The sequence below is a fragment of the Agelaius tricolor genome, unplaced genomic scaffold (genome assembly GCF_023055355.1).
Source record: "Agelaius tricolor isolate 1412-34295 unplaced genomic scaffold, bAgeTri1.0.p SCAF_2, whole genome shotgun sequence".
In the NCBI taxonomy this organism is placed as follows: domain Eukaryota; kingdom Metazoa; phylum Chordata; class Aves; order Passeriformes; family Icteridae; genus Agelaius; species Agelaius tricolor.
The window spans coordinates 56,521,310-56,542,956 of record NW_027269262.1 but is presented as its reverse complement, the minus strand read 5'-3'; the positions used below and the strand labels follow the sequence as shown (position 1 = coordinate 56,542,956).

At 37.6% G+C, this 21,647-nt stretch overlaps 1 protein-coding gene across 1 annotated transcript in view; it reads right to left on the bottom strand.

Moving 5' to 3' along the window:
* Window positions 1-21,647, bottom strand: part of RP1 (RP1 axonemal microtubule associated) — a 166,073-nt gene that overhangs the window by 72,555 nt on the left and 71,871 nt on the right. Inside the window, exons 25-30 of the mRNA XM_071449139.1 lie at window positions 15,988-16,142; window positions 15,249-15,327; window positions 11,345-11,426; window positions 9,117-9,176; window positions 8,939-8,961; window positions 2,847-3,016 (exon numbers count right to left, since the gene is read on the bottom strand). Coding sequence (XP_071305240.1) covers window positions 2,847-3,016; window positions 8,939-8,961; window positions 9,117-9,176; window positions 11,345-11,426; window positions 15,249-15,327; window positions 15,988-16,142 — 569 coding nt within the window. The remainder of the gene's footprint in view (window positions 1-2,846; window positions 3,017-8,938; window positions 8,962-9,116; window positions 9,177-11,344; window positions 11,427-15,248; window positions 15,328-15,987; window positions 16,143-21,647) is intronic.

Here is a 21,647-nt window from a genome sequence, read left to right as displayed (position 1 = left end):
ACAATACAGCAGGACCTTCCAAAGACACACTCTGGCAAGCTTACTCTGCTAGCAACCAAGAAACAGAGATGACTGTGAGAAAGATCTATAAACTTTACAAATCTATTCATTCCATCTGAGATCCATGATTGATTCCAATCATGACCAGATTACCAAGGAAAAACATTCCACCACTTCACTGGTTTCTTGCCATGCTGCCTTCAGCACTACTAGTCCTGTCAGATTTCATAACATTGATGCATTCGCCTATTTTTTGATTTATTTTTTAAAGCTCAGGTGTTCTAATTAAGTTCTTTCTTTTTAAGCAGCTCAACTACCATACTGCACATTTCTGAGACTTCTAGAACCCAAGTATACCTAAGAGCATGCTTCTATTTCCTCTCTTTTAATTTATTCTTTATGCTTGCTATGTGCAATTAAACTACACCTGTTCTTTCATAGGAGTTGATTGGGCATATTTGGGATGGAACAATCATTCTGAATATGATACATATCTGTGCATATATTTGTGTGAGAACACCTGGAAAATCAGGAATTTACATGCCTTTCTGTCCTCAATGTGCAATAAATGTATCTCTGAGATCAAAATTATGCTTACTGTTTGAAAACTATGTGAGCTGCTTATAGCACATAACCAGTTGTTCTTTTTACTGTGCTATATTATTAAGGATGTTTGTCTAGGACCAGGATCTTGGGGGGAGGTTAAAAGTTCATTTATTCAGGCTTTTTGGAAAGCTGAAGTCACAGCTTGTCCTCATTGTGATATCACGTTCATGCCTCCAGCCTGCTGCTACAGTGAGAAAACATAAGCAAAGTCTTCTTATTCTGCAAAGTCTTAGCAAGAACAAAGAAAGGGAAAGCAAAATGAAACTGGGTTTATTGGCTCAAGCACCTAAAGAGGTGTGAGGGTGTTTATGGAGATACCTGTGAGTCCCCAAATGCCCCTTTATACCAGAGCTGCTATTCTGTAAGCTGCACTGTAAGCAATGCAGCAAAGAGATAAAACGCCATGCACAGTAAATAACGCTCAAATAGTACAAACTTCTTCATACGAAGCAATAAAAACTAGGACACAAATAGCTGTGGGGAGAATACAGGCACTAACCCAAAGTCTATCCAAAGTATGAACATGCTGTCATATATTACAAAGGTTCTATTGTCATTAAATGGCAAGGATTGCATATTGCTAGAGTTTTGTACCTCCTTGATGCTTCTCATAGGCAGCTCCTCAAGGCACTGACTCTTCCCTGCCTGCACAGTAGCCAACTGACTCAAGTTCCCCTTCAGCCAGCCAATCCACTCTTTTATAACACTCTTCTGATTGGCTACAGATGTGGCCTGTTAAAATCAGGCCTGCTCCTAATCCTTAATAATTGGCTCAGCTGCAACTCTTTAGGGGCTACGATTACTTTCTATACTACCTTTATTTACTTATGTTCTGTCCCCTTACATGAACAAGCATTCAGAAAGCTGCTAGGGTGGAAGGCTACAACACATAATGTACTGTGTACCAAGGGTAGTAGATTATGAGGGACAACGACAACTGACACCCAGAAATACAAATTTCTCCTGGTGTGATACCTAATCATTGAAATTAGGCAGCCTTAACAAGGAATACGCACCCCTTGGGAAATTACCAACATGCTGGCTGTAGCAGCATCACTGGTTAATGCAATGGTGCTTGCCAAAATTCAGTCAGCTGGTGCTCCTGCTCCACAGATAGATTCTGACTCTACTGATCTCTTCAGTTTATGCTCATGGAATAGGATAGGAAGCTTGTTTTGTTGCTCAGTGTGTTTCCCGTGTGTTTCCTGATAAGCAGCTGCTTCCTTGTCCTTAAGAAATACCATTTATCTTTTCATTTACTCCCCATAAAGTTCCTAAATTGCTTTAGCTTGTTATTTAAACTAAAAATTCAGCCTGGATCAGGTCATTACAATGAGTCTTTGACATAATTTTCTAAATGTAGTTTTGCCATTGTTTTCAGAATGTTTATTGCAGCCATTGAAAAGTCTTTCTGAGCCATATAAAACTGCCTCAAATTGCAAGCTATTTCTCCCATCTTGCTGGCTAGAAGCTGTACTTCATGACAATCAACAGAATTTGCAATGACCTAGCCTAGAAAGCCAGGACAGAATTGAAGATTTAAAAGATTCTCTTCAGATGAATCCTCTAAAATTATCAGCATGTGTGTCAGGCGTATGGGCAGTCAGGATGGTGGTAGGGTTGATTTTAATACTGGCCATCTATAAGCTATTGCTTCAGAGTTCACCACACTTTGATATGCATGAATGCATTCTCCAGTGATTTGTGATTATCCAGAAAAATCCTCCGCCTGCTGACCTGAGAGACAGAACAATCCTGTGGAGAGTGGATACTACTTTACAAAGATGGAAATGAATGAAAGAAAAACCCACTTATATCCCCTGGGAGTGCTGCCCAATCCTTCATCTTCTGCATTCACAAATAATTGTATATTGCCTTTTGTGTGAACTTCAACTCAGGAATCTTTAGGGATTCAGAAAAAATGCAAGATGAGCTGGTGAATGCAATAAATTACACAAAAGAGTCCATGGTGCTGGCTGCAGTAGAACAGGACTAGCAGGAGGAGATGACCCAAGACCTATACTTATGTCATTCCATCTTTGTAAATAATTACGTCATTTTTTAGCAGACAAATCAACTATATATATATATAATGCTAGTTATGTACACCCACAGACACACACATCTATACATATATCTATAACCATATTGATAGCTATATATATATATATATATATGTATGTATCCTAGAGGGCAATGTCATGATAAGTTCTATGTAAAACTGTATATTTCTGACTTACAATGAATTCATCAGTGGCTCTGGGGAGAAAGCACACGTATCCTGGGGTTTGTGGAGAAAGCAGAAGCTCATCACTTTTGCCCTTTGAGCCATAAATCACAAAGGTCCTTTTACACTCCTGTGGCTCTGGGGAATCTCCATCTGTTTTAACCTGCACTCTCCACCGTTGTGCTAAAACAGGAAAAACATTTTTAGCATCAATCTACGAATTAAACATTTTTAGGATCAATGGTAGAGAGCAATGGATGCCTTTGAAGAGTTATAGATTACCATAAGTTTACATCCCATTCACTATAATAAAAAAAATTACTAATTAATAATTAATTTTTTTAAACCCCTTGAAGATAATTATAGCTCAGACTTGATAAACATAAGACAATTGTTGAAGTGGGTATGAAAACAGTAATTAATACCTAGGAAGCAGAAAAAAGGCACTTTGCTTAAGGGTGTTTTTTGCATTCTTTGTATCAAAATAGTTACTTTAATTTCAGTAATAATTTTAATACATTTCAGTTCTTAGAATGTTCTTATGTAACATGAAAAAAATATTGACATTTTGAAAGACTTGTACATGATACATTTGTAAGACCTGCTGGCTAATACATAACTAGCTAAACAATGAACCTTCAACTTTTTTTCAGATTTTTCTAACTTAATTTGTCATGTTTGGTATGCTCATTTGTCAGATCAGATCACTCATTTGGGTTGAATACAAAATTCAGGAAATTTTGAAGAGATTAATTCTTTATTTTTGAGGAGATTTATTCTGACCTTATGGCTTTTGCCTTTTAGAGGTTGTTTTTTGGTAAGTCACCTGCACTCATAACAGTGTTAGAAGTCTAGTATGCAACTGGGAAGCTGTTTCAGGTGTGGGGAAAATACAGTGTCTTACATGGATAGTGTAGTATTGGAAGCTACTTAAGTGCTTGAAGGTAAATCATCCTCTATTTTCAAAGGAATTATTTCTTGAAAAGACACTTGATCCTGCATGGCAAGAGGAACTTAACAGTGGAAGCAAAATAAAAGCTATTGTTTAGATGTGGCCAATACTGTGATAATAATTTGCTAATGGGACTGATATAAAGAGAACTATTTTGTGATTTTGTGTAAGCCCCCAATACAATATACTGATAAAATGAATTTTAGAATCATTTCATTCAGAAATAAATCAGATGTGTCTTTTTCTTACAGAACTGTGTGCTTTTTTCCTACCTTTTGTTTTCCTCTGCCTGCTTAAAGATGGAGACTAGATGAAAACCTGGTCTGGTTTCCTTGATTTATAATTTTCCTCTTTTTTCTTATTGTTTTTTCAGCTAATTCTGTTTTGGTTTTATTTTCTCTTGTTATAGAACCTGTTTCTGCCTTACATCTGACTGTTCCCTGACTCTTCTGGGCTCAGCTAGAAAACAGCAGGCAAATACTCATCTCACAGCCAGTCTTCTGAGTAACACACTAGCTGAAAGAATCCCTCCATCTGAACTCTTATTTTAAGGTCATTTCCAGCAATGAGTCAGATGTAGTGTGTGGAAGATCCACACTTTGCCTAATGAGGAACTTTTGCTGTTTGAGATATGTGCCAGCTTTGAATTTTATCTCCTTGTGCCAGGTTGGCATGTGGTACTCTTCAGGGTGTCACACTTGGTGAAGTCAAGCATTGTTTGAGCTTTTGCTGCTCCTGAGCACTCCAAGGGTTTATGGGGAGCTTCACATTTTTACAAAGACTCCCAACATAGCCCTGAATCTCTTATCCTGTCCAAGCATGCTCCATTTTGAAGGCTGTCCCAGGAACACAGCAGAGAGGAAATTAAGATAATTTTGCAGTTCTGTATTTCCCAAGTGGAGTTGGTTTTTTTTTTCTCTTTGTAATATCCTTCTGCTCCAGGAGAGAGCAAGCCCTAAGTTAAGAGAAATCAGAAATACATAACTGGCTGTTCCTTCCTCAAAGTGGCAGCATGTTCAGAGAAGGTATTTCAGGCAAAGTGATTTATTTTAATTAATATCCACGATTGTGTTGTTAATTATTATTTCAGTAGGAAGGCTATGACACCAGTTGGGACTTTTCCAGGGAATAAATCAATGGTTACAGATTTAAGGCCTCTTAGTGTCTGTGATTCTTTATTCTCCTACACTTACTTTTAATGCTTCTACAGTTTATTAAATGAACTAACACTGACTGACTGCATTTTCTCTCAGTTCAACAAATTCATTTAACCTGCTCATGCCAGAGGAATAAAAAAATCCTTTGTATAATATTCTTTTCACTCAGACATCTACTCGGTGAGGATTGCTACATGAGACAGAAGACTGATGCCAAGTATTTACTGTGTTCAGTGATTTCTATACCCCTCCAGGAGTGAAGGTGTAGAAGTGAGATAGCTGGGCTTCAATAGGTCATTTTTCTATGTTTCATCTGTGTGGCCACATTAAAAAAGACTTTTCCCCTGATATCACTGACCTGTGTTAACTTCCTTTCAGAGAGATTAGTGTGTTCATGTGTTATTGTAGTTCTACAGCTTATGTGTGAAGCTAGAGCCATTTACTTTGAGACACCAATGTAGGAAGCACTAAAATGAATAGCAAGGGAAAAACCAGAATTCTGTGGGGAAAAAGTGTCTCAGAATTCTCTGTTTACTATAAGGATATAACCAAGAATCTGATTCACATTACAGAGATTTATCCAGAATATGTTAGAATTGGGGATCTTGACTTTCAGAAATTAAATGGGGATCAGTGTAACAATTTCCTCCCATAAATTTCTTTAACCACATGTCTGGAACCTGAAAGTAGTTCCTTCAGTAAAACCATGGAAATGAAACCTACAATAATTTCTGTACAGAGAAATGTGGGCATGGCAAAACCCAAAGTCAACTTTTCATCATATAATTCAGAAAGCTGAAAAAGGAAGGTTTATTTTCTGTGTTTTTTAAAATATGAGCCATTTATGTATTTTTTAAGGATTTCCAAAACTGTTTTTACAATACACTATTTCAGAAGTTTTTCACTCTGGTGTTTTTGGTCTTAAGACCTAGAATGACATTCGCACTTTGCAAGACATAGGAGTTGGTTGCTTATTTCCTGAAGATTGTAGAAATTTGTGTTTCCTTGAGGCAGAGCAGTCAGTCTGCTTAATTCTTTTTCTTAGGGATTTCTGCCTCCATCTGGCAATGGAAACACGCTGTTGCTGCTTTTTAGAAGCAGGTCCATTCCCTTTTAAATTTGGGAATCCTGTGATAATTCTTAGTCCATTATCGAGTACTTGCAACGAAGGTGATAATTCCAAAACAAAATTAATCACAGCAGAACTTACTGAATATTTTCTCTTTTGATATGAATTTTCTATATGCCTTAATACCAAAAACCTTGCACAACAGAAGAGCCAGCTGAGAAATATCTATTAACCAAACTTTGCTACTGAACCACACTTTATTTACCACCCACAATAACCCACAAAACCTCAGGACACCCTACAGGCATCACATTACAGGAAGCCAGCTCCTTTCAGCTGACTGCAGAGAGGATTTCATTGGAACATACTGTGTCTTGTCTCCTTGCTTTGAGAGAAAATTCTTTCCAATGTGCTATTACAATAGGTCATCTATTTTGAGGCACAAAAGGAAAATAAATAGAGAAAACAGAAGGAAAAAGTAGTAAAATACCCCTACCATGTAGGAAACTTTTAGAGAGTAACAGAAAGTCTCATTCAAATCAACTTCAAATCCTTCAAATCAACTTCATTTGAGAGCTGAGAGCATCTATCTGCTTTCTCCACTAGGAAAATACACTTTCTCTATTTATCTTGCATCAAATATACAAGGAGGAATCAGAGGCATACAAATAAATCTATTCCTATGCCTGATTTGCCAGAGCCTCTCTGTATTGTATAAATGTACAAAGGTTACTGAGAAAACTTGATATGGGCAGATTGCATTTTGGCAGAATCCATAGCCAGCAGCAGCAGTCACAGGGATCTGGGATTTATGCTTCATTAGAGCTGGCTGAAAAAGGACAGAGAGCCCTCAAGTAACCTGCCTAGCAATGGTGACTTTCAAAGTTCCCTCTTTGGCTAGGTGGCTGAACTAGCCTTATCCAAAGTGAATGAGATTTCTGACCTTCAGAGTGACTTATAAAGTAATTTGTTCTGCATCTGGTGCTTTAAAGTTGACCCAAGCACATTGATCTTACCCTGAAAATCAGCGAACACTGAACTATGCCAATCAGATTTTTATGACTTTCCCTGAAGCCCACTTTTAGAGTGCAGTTCATACAGAATATTGCCACATGAGTGCCTAAAACACTGGCTCCCTAACATCAGAACTTCCACTTGCCTCTTATTCAGTAAATATCTGTTACATGGAAAGTGTTCACCCCCACTCTGAAGGAGACTGTTTATCAATATTCTACCATGTAGAATAGTGATAAACAGGTGCTGGGGGAATCCAAGGGAATTTTTTTTTCTCCCAGGACTCTGCATCTCTGGAATGTTCTCTTATCAGCTCTGACATTGGCACTGAGTCATGATAGAATGACACAGAACTGACTACAGGATATCTTTCCAAACCTCTTGTGATGGTTCCCTCCTACAAAGCTCAATCATGGAACGTCAATGAGATCACTGATATGACAACACAAATTAAACTGTGAAAAATCAGTCCCAACCACCATCTTTTTCTCATGAAGCATAAAAGTCCAATATCTAACCTATCTCAGTTCCTCACTGGAATGAGCCCATGGGCAAAACAAAGATGGCTGAAGAGCAGCTCAAGCTAAGCTGTCGTATAGCTAACTGACAGATAAGTTCCTAAAAATGTTCGTCTCTTTTATAACCTCTTTTTTCAGAAGCTTTGATCTCAACGGTCTCTGGGTCCTCCTGGACATCTTGGGAGTGTGACATTTCAAAAGCTAGTTAAGAATAAACCACTCCTTTCTCCTCATAATCAATATATTGAGTCTGATCACTTTGGACGCTCACAGGCAATGAGCAGTCTGTGCATCTGTGCCTGCTTACTATAACATAATGAAGAATGAAACTGTGCTGGGAAAAATTTTGAACTGGTAGTAAAATACAGTCTATTTTCTGAACATAAGGTGAAACAGATATTATGGTTGTTTCTCAGAACTGTGCACTTAGCAGAATGCAGAATCCAATTCCAAGTCACTCGTGAAAATCAACTCTCTGTGAGAAAGTCTTTAGTTACCAGAGTTCATCACTCTCCTCTTGTCAAAGTCATGCTTTTGTGGAATAATAAAGCTGTTGGCTAAACTGTTTGATTGAATGCGAATGATTCAATTTTCACTGAAACCAGAACTAGATTGAGAGGCTAGGACTCATCCTACAGAAAGCAAGTCACTGTTTTCAGAGAAAAATGGAAACACTACTTTATTTAGTTTAGTTGTTCCCATAAAATTCCCAGAGATATTGCACAGAATAGCCATTTACATTAAATGTTCATAAAAAACATATGTGTCAGTCTGTTTCTCTTTTCTGGTTAGGAAGAAACACAGAGATGGTAACTAGTGCATTACAAGGATGAGAATGTCTTTGTAGATATAGAAACAGAAAGCTGGGTAAGAAGTTTTTTATCAATGTCTTTTTATTAATTAAGCAGATTTAGGCAAATGAATGCACATACTACATTTAGCTTCACTAGAGCATTTGGAGATAAGCTTGCATTATTTCTGGCTACTTTGGAATTTTGACCTGAAAATGTTTCCACTGACACTTCACAACATATTTTTCAACTTGCTGATGTTTGCTAGGGAACCTGTCCCCAAGTATTAAATGACAGTGACATTGGGGTAAACAAAAGAACACTTGAATCTCTTCTCAAAGGAATTCCTGGTTGATTTCAGAACAGAATAGTAGAAGTAGGAAGAAAACCAGAAATGGTTTCTGTGTTTTTTCAATTGCTTATAAAGGTCTAGTCCTTCCTGTAGAGTACTACCAGCCAATTTGTCATGTTCTCTCACAGATGATATACAAGAAAACACACATACAAATGAGGTCATTTGCTCACATATTTCTTGCAATGCTGATTTAAATTCAAACAGCAAAAACTATAGTATAGAAAACAATGGTTGGAAAACAACTCTTACCTTTAAGAAATGTCTTCATCGAACTGCCATGCTTTAAAATATGAGCAGGAAAAATAATTGTGAGCTAGCTTTATTATCACTTTTTTGAGTTATGGTCTTATCTGGAAGGGTTCTTTAGTAATAACTAGGCATTAAGTATATACTGTAGTGCTTTAACAAATTTTCTTTAACAAAATACTTACTATTGGCAGTTAGCTCCCTCTCTGTTTTCCCATCATCTTGATATTCATCTAACCATCTTTCATTGCAAAAACAAAAATAATAAGATTAATAAAAACTGTTAGTATAGCATATATCATCTGACCATTACCTTTTGTCTCCAATAGTATTTTTTATACACCTTTTATCATGTTACACCTTGAAACTACTTCCAGGATAAAATTTTCTTTTATACCTTCAGCACAGTTGGCCTTATTCATATAAGAAGAATTTGGTTCAATTTGCTCCAGGCAAAGAAGAATTTTCATGGTAGCTGTATGAAGTGAGTAGTGGAGTACATTGTGTGAAATACTAATTATTTATTTGTTCAGAGACTCAGCTGTACATGTGAGAGAGTTATAAAACCTGCAGTGGTTAGTTATAGTTATTGTACTTAGAATTATATATAAAACCTTCAGGTCTGGAAGTTTGTAAAACTTTTGCAGATCTGCAGCAACAAACTGAACTTCAGTTCTTACTTTATTTTTCTTTTATACTGATGAATTTAAGGAGCTTTTCTGCAATATCATTTCGCTGCAAACATACTGTATCATTTCGCTGCAAACATACTGTATACAATATCATTTCGCTGCATGCATTCATACTCCTCTCAGTTGAACCCCCTTGTTCACATAATATTTCCAAATCTTCAACAACCTCACTTATTTAAAAATAAATATGTGCTCACTCTCAGCTTCTATTCTATTGACTCCATGTTGATGTTGTATTTGTTTAAACCGAAGATCCATAACACATTTAATTTCCTGTATGGAACCAAGTTCTATGAATAAATCTCTTATGCGTGAAGTCTAAACTCCATTGTATTTCAACTTTTTTGCAATAAATAGCTTGATTAACTTTTGAGACCTATCCCCTCATTCCATCCTAAGAAACAAAAGATCACTAGCAGTTTCTAAAAGTAGAAAGCCATTTTTGACAAAAACTGGACACAGGATTCAAGCTGCAGCCTCACCAGTGCTGAGTGCAGGGGGCAATCACGGCCTTGGTGTACACTACTGCTGATCCAAGCCAGGCTGCCACTGTCCATCTTGGCCACCTGGGCACACACTGGCTCGTGTTTAGCTGGCTGTTGACCAGCTCTTCCAGATCCTTTTCCACCAGACAGCTTCCCAGCCACTCATCCCCAGGTCTGTAGCACTGCATGGGACTGCTGTGACCCAATGCCTCTCCCTCAGCACCCTTGTGTGGATCCCTTCCGGCCCAGTAGACTTGTCTATGTCTGAGTGCTGCAGCAGGCCACTGACTCTTTCTGCTTGGATTGTGGGGCTCATTCTGCTTCCCACTCCTTCCTTCTAACTCAGGGGGCTGGCTACAAGGAGAACTGGTACTACTGTTGAAGACTGAGGAGAAGAAGGCATGAAGTGGTTCAATCTTTCCTTCATCCAGTGGGTATTTTGTCTACTTGGCTACCTCACCAACTGTGTCAGGGGGTTCTCTTCCATGGGCTCCAGGAACCTCCTAAACTCCTTCTCCTCTGCTGCATTGTATTTGTAGTCCCTCACAAGAACAACAGTTGGCAATTGTGAGACTTCTTCCAGCTGCTCGTATTAAATTTTGTCTGCCTCTTCCTCCTGGCTGGCTGGTCTGTAACAGACCCAGACCCTTCTGCCACAGCACTGGCCTTGCTGGCCTTCCCCCTGATTCTTACCCATAAATGCCCGACTCTATCAGCACCATCACCAAGCTCTAGAAAATCAAAATACTCCCTAGCATACAGGGCCGCCTCACCTCCTGCCCTTCCTTGCCTCTCCCTGCTGAAGGGTTTACAGTCATCCATGGCAGCACTGCAGTCATGTGCAAGCCATCCCACCATGTTTCCAGGATGACAACTATGCCATTTCAGATCTTTACTTTCAGAACAATACTTCTCAAAAGATTGAGAACTGAAAGCTTATTTAATTTCACATGGTTTCTATATTATCTATATTAAAAAAAAAAAAAAATCAATGCACCTTTCCTCCTATGCAATGTTTGGTTTGGCACTTCTCTGCATTAGGCTATTACTCCCTTCCATGCCAATATAGGAACATTTTCCTTGTCTTCAGCTGCAAAATTTTGCATCACTTGTACGTTGAAAAACTCTGGGGCATTGCTCAAACATCTAGTTTGTGTGCACATATCTGCTCTAAAATTTTTTCATTAAGTTGCTGGCAGGTAACAAATTCTTTTTGTTCATGAATGACATACCTATTACAAGGAAATACAACCTCATGAGCTTCCTCTCCTTCTTTATGTTTGATGACAATCTTATCCAGGAACCATCCACTGCCTGTGTCGAAATGACAAAAGTTTATAATGTGAAATCGTACTATTTTTTAAATAAATTTTAAGAAAAAAAGCCCAGATTATCTTTTTCTAGCAGAAACACAGATCACATTTAGACAGATCTCATCTAAATAAATAAGATATATTAACAGAATGAAAGCTTTATTATTTTTTGTGTCTCCTAAGAGATGCAATTCTTTTCTGCCTTTGCCTGTTTTAATTTTAAGAGGGGTGGGTTTTTTGTCTTGGAGACAAATACATGCATACATCTCTGAACTGTCAACACCATTCACATCCCAGCCTACATCTTTTGATTATTCCCAGTAATTAAGCACAAGAATGTTGGTATACAAATCTGTTTATGCCCATAATCAAGATTTGTGTGAAAGCTGGAAATTTTTGTCCTCTGTGAGTGAGCTTCTTATTGCATATATAAAAATATTAATTAACAAATCTTTAAAACTTATGTTCTTGTCGCAGACATCTTTTCATTAAATCCTTTCACTAGGATTTTTCCTGCTGAGAAGCTTCAGCAACAAGATGTAAACCAATGGTTATCTGCTGCTGTGGAATGCAACAGGTCCATCTGAGATTGGCCCATCTTAGATGTTTATAATTAATAACCAATCAAGGCTGAGCTATCTCAGACAGAGTCCAAGAGAGCTGCCTTTGTTATCATTCTTTTCTATTCTTAGCTAGACTTCTGAGGAACCCTTTCCTTCTATTCTTTTTAGTATAGTTTTAATGTAATATATATATCATAAAATAATAAATCAAGCCTTCTGAACATGGAATCAACATTCTTGTCTCTTGCCTCATCCAAGAACCCCTGTGAACACTACCACATGTTCTCATGTGCAAATGAAGTGGGGCTGCCGCCTTGGAGGGGGGTTTTATGTCTTGGTGCCAGTAACTGGCAAAACTGAGGATCCAAGGATCCAGAGTCAGCAACCAGAAAGACTTACTGCCTAAGGCCAGCTACTGGAGGCTGTATACATCCATCCTGTGCATATTTTTTTGTATTCGACATTGATGGACTGTTGTTCTGCTCAGCTGGAGAGGGTAACAGGGAAAGGCCGCTTGTACTGTTTGTGTATGGGCTGAGTTCCTGCCTGTGTTGGTCTTCATGGCCAGCTGTGTGCACACATTAGTGTTTTAGAAATGTGTTTGTGTGCATGTCAGTGGGGAGCACACACTCAGCCTTGCTGCTATGAGACCAGCAGGAGTGGGGCTGTGCACTCTCACTTCTGCTGGGCTACTGAATTAATCTTTTCTCTAACTGCAGTAACCACTGGCACGTCCATGCTGATCTTCTAGATAACTTCCAATGACCATCCTAGTGACTGGTCTAGTTGTCCTGTGAAGCCCTTCTCAAATATCCTATTCTCACTGTACCTGCACCACTCACAACTTGTCTTGGGGCCTTTCGCTGGTCAGAGTGACCCTGAGAAAAGTTGGAAATTCTCTTTTCCCAGCCCAGCACTCAAGGAAGGAGTCAGAACTCTTCAGTTCTTGGTCTCAAGGTTGTTTATTGTTCCCTATCTATAAAATATTTTCTCCTGTCCAGCTGAGGTCCATTCAGCAAGACAGTTCAGGCACTCTGCCTGCCCCCAGAGTGGTGTTATGTCTTAATACTAAAAATTACATATAAAATATTTACAATTACTTTCCAATACCTATCACCTATGTTAGACAGTAAGCCTCTACTCTAAACCAATCTAAAAGTGCCAACATCACAGCAGAAGATAGAGGCCAAGAAGAAGAAGGAGAAAGGCTAGACACACCCAGATCCCTCCATCTTGCCCCTGAACCCCCATTCTAAAAAACCCCAAAATCTACTTTTTCACCCCATGATAAATTCACTATCATTCTACTTAACTGTTGTAACTTGCAGATCTTCATCTAAGGTTGGTAACTTGCTCCATGGGTCATGATCAAAACCACAGGCATTTTGGGCTCCGTGCCAGGGTCTCTGAGCCCCGTGGCAGGGGTCTTGTCTGCTCAGGACAGCCAGAGGGATGTCCTGGGTTCCAACAACAACTTGTCACATTGCTTTCACAGGTTTCACCTGATTCATACCATTACCCAGCAGCACATTGCAGCAAAACAGCATGCAGGATGTTTTGGTCAGAAACAACCATCCTATTCATCCTTGTGTTTTGCCTCCTGGCTGCACCTGAGTCTGGAAGGCAGCAGTTTCTGTCACATAGAAAGGGCATCCCCAGGTAGTGCATGGAGCAAACCCTGCTCCCTAGGACAAAAGTCCTTCACTTTTCTCATTCACGTAGCTGTGGGAGTACATCTGTGCCCTAGAGCCTGGCAGACCTAAAGAAAACGTATGTTCTAGGATCATTTCAAGACAGACTCCAAATCAAGAATAAAGACCCTCCTGCCCTGTCACTCAGGCAAGTGATGAGAAAAAGGGGTACCCCACCTCTGAAGGAATTTTCCTTTCTCCTTCTCAATCCCCAAAAGGTTGAGTCTCTCTGAGACACCATCTTTTTCCAGCTCTCAACCCCTCAGCCACCTCAAGCTAGGTTTATGTGGGGCTAATCTTGGATACAGTTCAAAAGATGTCTGTGAGATCTGTCTGTGCTGAGTACAATGAACAGCCTCCTGAATTACCAAGGCATACATTTTGTTACAGATAGAGTTCAATCCATTGTCCTGTTTAGACAGTCCTTCAAACCCACACATTTGAACTCCAATGTCAAAAAACATCTTGAGATAGCTGAACTGGGTTACAGATTTGTAATGCTGTTCCTGCTCATCTGTGCTGCCTGTTAAAGGAGGTATCAGGGAAGAGAGCATGGCAGGGTGCTGTGGGGAATGGAGGGAAGGTGGGCTCCACCACAGTGCCTTTCGTGTTATATCTTGGGTTTCTATCATGTGAAACTTTCAGGTGTACAATCACCCATGTTGCTGAAGGCAGCAAACTCTATGGAACTACAGGAAACAAGATTACACACCATTCCAAGGCTGCACTGTCATGGCTATTTCTTTAATAGTCACAAGCCTGCTCAGAGCCTTTGGCAGTACAGACAGCAAGATGGGCGTTGCCTGGGGCAACTTCAGAACAGAGTAGGGTAAAAGGGCTTTTCTAATCTGTTATGACTGAAGCCCTGAACTGCCTAAAATCCCTCTCTTCACTTAGCTTCTTTCTAGATATTAATCTGCAAGCATATTTGCAGTATTTACATCTTTGGTGCTTTTAAATGCTTTCTCTGTATTTACATCATTCCAGGGAAATGCACACTTCTTCGAGGGCCTGTACCCAAAATTCACCTCATTACCAAATTCTTTCTTCTTTCCTCTAAAACCTACAAGCTGATTGCAATGTCGCTCCCTGGAACAGCTCCCCATTGACTTTCACAGATTAAATGTATATTCAAATCTTCTACAATTGCCCAAAGCAGTGAGGACATTGTGTTATAGCTACTCAAATTTTGTCATGTATTCAGTTGTCAGCTGCTGAATATCTTTAATTCCTTCCTGGATAGTTTTCACTGTTTGTCTAGTGAAAGATTGTCTTACCAGTGTGAGCCACACTTTTGAGAGTTTTCTACATGCAAATAAATAGTTCTTTCTTATAAATAACTGTGAAAACAGAGAGTAGAATAACACTATATGACATTAAACTCATGACCATTTTTCTGTCCATTACCACAGTTTTTCATCATCCCATCACAGTGACCAACCTGCAGGAAGACTTTTTATCACTGCAAGACCTTCTGTCACATTTTCTATGAAGGATGCAGCATAAACAAGTGCATTTGGTTTAAAAAGGACTTGAAAACAGACTGGTCTCTAGGAAATTAAATCCTACCTGGACCAGCTCCATCATGGCTAATCAGAACTTTCTCCAAGACACCCAGTGAGACAGCCTTTATGCAGAAAATATCCATCTGTGGAACCACACAAGGAAAATTATAAAGCTCTTAAACATAGCTATTGCTTTGACTCTAACATTATAGAAAAGCTTTTTTTTTAATCTTTTGTTTGTTTGATTGATTGTTTTCAAAATGAATATAGTTGTTTTATATTCATCTTGGCCAAACAGAGAGGATCTCTCAAAATTTTCTAAGGTAAATAACACCTGAAAATTACTCCCCAAAGATAGCACTGATACCTTTGGCATGACACAATGATCAGTTTCAATTACTTGTTGTAATTCAAAGTTCAATGTTGTGTCTACATTATATTTTCTAGCCCTATGTGCCTCACCAAGTTTGGAAAACATACTTAGGAATACAGATTTAGAACCTGATTCTAAAATCAAAAGTGATCTGTTCAGGACAACAAATATGATATTCTTACCTTTTTATTTATATGTGCAATACAAATAACTGAAATACCCAAATTCTAATATCTAAAGCTCTCAGTTGGTTGATCAAGCAGATAAAAATTAACCATATAATGCAATTAGGTAAGGAATTTTGAATAAGGAAAATGGTCAATGCTTGAATAAACCTTGTAAATAAAAGAATTTTTACATTTCTTGATGAAACAATTTTCTAGCCATAATTTATTCTTATTTATCAGAAGCACCATTGTTTTTACTTTACCTGTCCATGTCGAAACTTAACATTATTATTCTTAGATCTATGGAGTTTCCTTTTGCCAGCATCTCCTCTTGTCCCAATGATGTTGATATAAACATTGGAATCTGTTTCAGCACCAAGTTTAGCCCCTGTGTATACATGGATCTCATACACCAACACTACAAAGAGAAAAAACTTGAGATTATCGTTGCAGCTTGCACAAGATTCTAAAGTGTCCTCATCAAAATTTTGCCAGAAAACTCTGATTTTCGAGTTTGCAAGTAGCAACAGCTATCCATGAATTTGTCACTTCTAGGTTCAAATATTTTAATTCTCTTCACAAAAAATATGAAAACACCAAGCTTAAGAAAACCACATTATTCTGAGCACTGCTACGCATTGCTAGTTCACAAGGTCTTTCTTTGCAATTTATCTGGAGACCACCAAACTATATCGAGTCATCATCTGAAATAAAAGCTACTTTTCACTGGTACCAAAGCATTTTCAACCTCCAGATTTATGCAAAACAATTATCTGGGTTGTTAACCTTTGTTTCCTCTTAAAAGAGGAATAACAATCACAAATCCAAAGGGTTATAGATTTTCACCCCATGTACAAAGCTGGGCAAGAGATTAATAGCTCCCACACCTATAAAAAATGAACCTTGCTTTTGAAAGTTTCTACATGTGTCACTAGTGAATGATAGGACTTCCAAAAACAGCTCTCAGTTAAAATATATTTAAAACGTTCTAATGCCTTTCCTTATAGTCTAGACCAAAGTCTTACAAAAATTATATACATCTTCAAAGAATTCTGCAATATAATTTAGAATTACTGTATTAAGATGTTCTATGCCCCACTAATATTATTTTTATAACTGTCCAGATGCGCAAATTTATTTTTAAAAAATTCTTTGCAGTCATCATATATTATTATGTTTCATTTCAGTTTTTCTCTCTCTGACTTAAAAAAAAATCCTGTTTACATTTTAATGGCAATTTTTCCATGCAGTGTTTCTATTCTAATCACAGCTGGCCATTTCTGCTGCTATGTGGTAGATCACATGGAAGATTACTGTTTCATTTATGTGTAATTTTAACAGCTCTTGGGAGTGAAGAAAGGTAATAGAAGTCCTAAAAAACACAATTAGTTCCTTTTAAGAAGGAACGAAGATGAAAACAGAATATAACAAAACAGAATATAACATGATATATAAAAGAAAATATATATGTATAGATTATATATATATATATATATATACACATATATATATAATCTACAGTTACAATGTTGAGTATTGAAACTGGACAATACTGTACAAAAACTAGTTAAAATACTGTTACCCTTAAACCACCAGATAGCTACTAGAATCTTACATTTCCATACATTTTTTATTCACTGTGTCCCAAGTCAGCTTATAAAACTCAAACATCATGTTGTCCACCATCACTGAAAAACAGCTACTCTGATTCCCAGATGAGAACCTAAACAAGTAGTAAAATAATACTACAAATACTGGAGGGAGAAAAGTAGCACCACAAGTATTAAAAGAGGAGAAATGTTATGGATAGATTCTATGCTTAATCAAAATAGTGTATTTCTTTTAATCTGTGTAAAATTATCCTAAAACACTGAGTCTCCAACTATTTATCACTATTACACCTGGGACTCTAAATAGAAGTGGTGTTCCTTGACCAATTTTATTATTTTCTGTAATTCCAAGCACTCATTGCAGCTCTCACATCCATGCATTAATGTATCAACACTGCTTGTGAAATATAAATTATCTCAATAATACACACATATCTTCAAAAATTTGAAGAGCCTTGTAAAAACTAGTTTCAAGGTTTTTAACATTAAAAAATCATGATAAAAAAATTCTAGATATTAATAGCAAGTAGCAAAGATAAATTGACCTGATAATTAGCATAATTGAGCTATATATCCAAATTAAATTTTATATCATAACTGCTAATATAATCATAACTCGCCAAAGGGCAGAGGATAAGGGGTGGCAGCAAACTATGACAGAAAATGTGCAGGAAAGCAAAGAGCCACACTGATAATGAAGGGGGAAAATATTTAGGAATGAGAAAGGACAGAGGTTACATTTCCAAAAAAAAAGCTTAAAATTATAATAATCTGTAACCAGAAATTTTAATAACAGGGCTGCACTACCCATGAAGCAAGACACTGCAGATAGTAAAAAAAGGGACATATTGATTTGAAATCTCCTTCACATTCTTACACTCTTACTTTCTTAATTTTGAAAATGCAAAGTATCTGTGGGAGGAAAGGAAAGGGTACAGAGTGTTTATGTTATGACTGTTTACATAGAAAGACTAGTATTACTTACAACTACAAGTAATTTCCATGATCAAAAATAAAAAAATTAAGTAACTATAAGCAGAATTTTAAAGCATATTCAATGGAGTTTTCCAAAGAAACCGTTTAACAATAAATGTTTATGAAAATGAAATACCAACAAGTCTTTTCATGGAAGGAGAAGAGAACAAGAGGTAATTATAACAAAACACAAAGATATTAACAGATAAATAAATTATACTGCATTCTCTAGCACTGTGCATCTCTGTGGTAACCAGAGAGACGATAACGATCTAATCATTAAATAGAGCTTTCCTTTGCTACCAGCCTAAATAAATCAGTCTGAAGTAGACAGCATGCACATCTTGAAATGTAAAAAACTGGGAAATACTTTCCATAGTTTCTTGTGTCTATACATCCCTCACCATCTGTAAAATGTTAAGTCTGACATTTATTTAAGCTACACAATCTGCATTATTTATACAGGAACCTTCTTAACAAAAAATAAGAGTTTGTGCTCTAAATTTTTCTACAAATATAGGCTACTACAATACAGGCTATTGTATTAGGATAATAAAAGAAATGTTTACACCCCTTAACTTGAGTATATGTTACAATGCATTTCGTGGGAATCACACAAAAATTGAAGCAAGGAAAATAATTTCCAATGCACACATGCCTAATTAGAACATGGTGAACATGGCCACTATGGTGAAACACCCGCATATTCAAATAAACATTCACTAAATAGATAGTGGACATTAAGCCTTTTCTGTGCAAATGGAAACCTAGGCACAGACCAGCCTGGGAGGATTCAAATTGTTGAATTTTTATCAAGCAGTTCCTTTAGATGGCAGAGCAGCTACAAAAGGTGCTAGTGCTAATGGCTCCCGAGCTAAAGATTGCTTAAAGCAGAGAAAAAGAGGGATGGCGCCACTCTGTAACAGATAAAACAAGGTACACCACTTGTTTGATGGGACAATACAACCAAATCTGGAGAACAAACCTACCCATTGAATATACTGCTGAGTCAAAAAGACTCACCATATGTGATTTTTTTTCCATTTGCAGTTTTTTGTATATTGTTCACAAAACACACTTTGTTTGTAGAGAGTAAAGTGAAATAATCCTAGATAATGTGTTCAGCCTCTGAGACTGGGCTTTCATTTCTTTTGAGTAACCAACCTATTCTAAGGCCCCCACTGCAGGCCCATCTGCAATGGAGACCTCCTTCACTGCAGGAAGAAAAAAGCCATCCCAAAACTCTGAAAAATAGAAATGTGCGGCCTGATCCCCTATTCCTTAGTAGAAATTTCATTTTACTATATGCTGATTCAGTGAAACTTCACCAGCTGTAAACTGGGGTGACAAAACACTCAGAGAGAGGTAAACCTATAGGCAAAAAAAAAAAAAAAAAAGCAAAAAAAGTTTAAAAATATTTCATAAAACCAGCCACTCAACAGAAGTCAGGAAACAGTGTTTCAGCATTGAGAGGGACCTGTGAGACTCACATCTAGGCATCTGTCCATCTGTGGAGCACATCAAAGTAACAGAAGAAATGTCTTGGAAAACACAGTAACTTTGATAAAGGATATAAGAGGATTAATTAATGCAGAATAGCAGGGGGAAAAAAATCTCAGCTAGAACTCAATAAAAAAGAAAATGACCTTTCAGAAAATAAGTGATTGAAATCTTCAAATTGCTCACAGGGTAACCTTAGATAAGCTCTAGAAACCAAACAGAAAAATCTGCAACATGGATGCATGGATGAAACAGATGAGAAAGGGAAGGAAAGTGTTTTCAGACAGAGGTGAGGAGTTTCTAAAAGGCAGACTTTAAAGCAGCATAATAACTGTGCTAAAAAATGACAGAAGCAAATATCTAAAAAGTACTGTAGAGTCATATGAGCAGTCAAGTGTACTAGTACCAAATTTCTTGTTGCTCAGCCTATAAAAATGCTATCTCTTGAGATAATATCATGAGGCTTCAGGAGTTTTTTAAATCCCACCTCCAGCTTCTGGCATCTGTTGATAACATAAGGAGTGAACTACCTTGGACAAAAGAGAAGGAGAAAGGAAGTTTTCCTGGTTGTGAAGAAGAGGTAACCTAAGGGCATACTAAAGGCAGTAGAACATGAGTTGGAGAGCCCTTTTTTCCAGATGTCCCATTCTGGGCACCTGAATCAGGGTTTCCAATACAGAAAATTGATATATACCTGAGTCTTCACCAATTACAAGAGACTGCTTGATCCCAGTTTTCGGGCACAGTATATAATTACCAATTCCTTTGGAAGAAGTAATGTACAGAACTCAATGACTTATGACACTTGCCTTTGGAAAATATAAACAGTAAACAAATACCTCCAGTTGCTTCGCACTAAAGACTAAGTTAATATGTTGATACATTTTGGGAGAAGAAAAGAAACCTAATAGAATTAAAGAAGAATTTATTGTTGAGAATCTGAAAATGAAAGTTTTCATAGCAGAAGCACTGGTCTCTTGGTACAAACTGCTGTCCTATTGTCAGCTTTTTTGAAAATAATTCCACTAAAAGTACAGTAATTATTTGAGAATTATATCTTCAATTCATTTGCTCTGGCTAAGAGCAAATGAATTGAAGATCCACAGCTGTCTGTGCCTAATGACACTGGTTTTCTTATCATACTGCTGAATCCCCTGGCTGGCTCTACTTCCTTCTTTCTGGTGTGCAGCATGGACTGGTTTTAGAGCAAAGAACTAGGCCCTTTTTGGATGAAAAAAGGATAATACCAGATAATACATTCCAGGAACACATTAACAACAATCTTGACACAAACTGGCAGTCAGTCTGGGGGAACAGACTAGAACAAGCCTGAAGTAACTTCCCTCTAGACTCCCATAAAGAGCACATAGGACACTTAATTAAGTGGGATTTTAGCACTGACTGCTTCACTGAGCAAATTCACTCCCACCAGGCTGCCAGTGTAAACAGACAAACTGGCCAAAGAGCACAAAACCTGGAGAGATATTAAATGACACACAACATTAAAATTGTCCAACTGTTTCTATTCAGTCCTCTCTTTATGCTGGCATACCAATGTCCCAGAACAGTATTGCACAGTATTGCTCCAGGTTTTCTCTTTTTTCCATATGACATGCCCACTTGAATGAAATGGTCATTTTAGCTCAATCTGTCAAGCAGCAAGGTTGAATCTCTGGTTTTGTCACCACCTGGCTTTCATAAAGGGTGTTTGGCATTTTGCCATGACAGAAGGGTAAAGATACAGGTTAGTGCAGCATTAAGGCCAAAAGAGAGCAAATTCTTAATGGCTGATACTGGTTAAGAGGGACACTATTCCTCAGAAGTGGTGCATATATTAT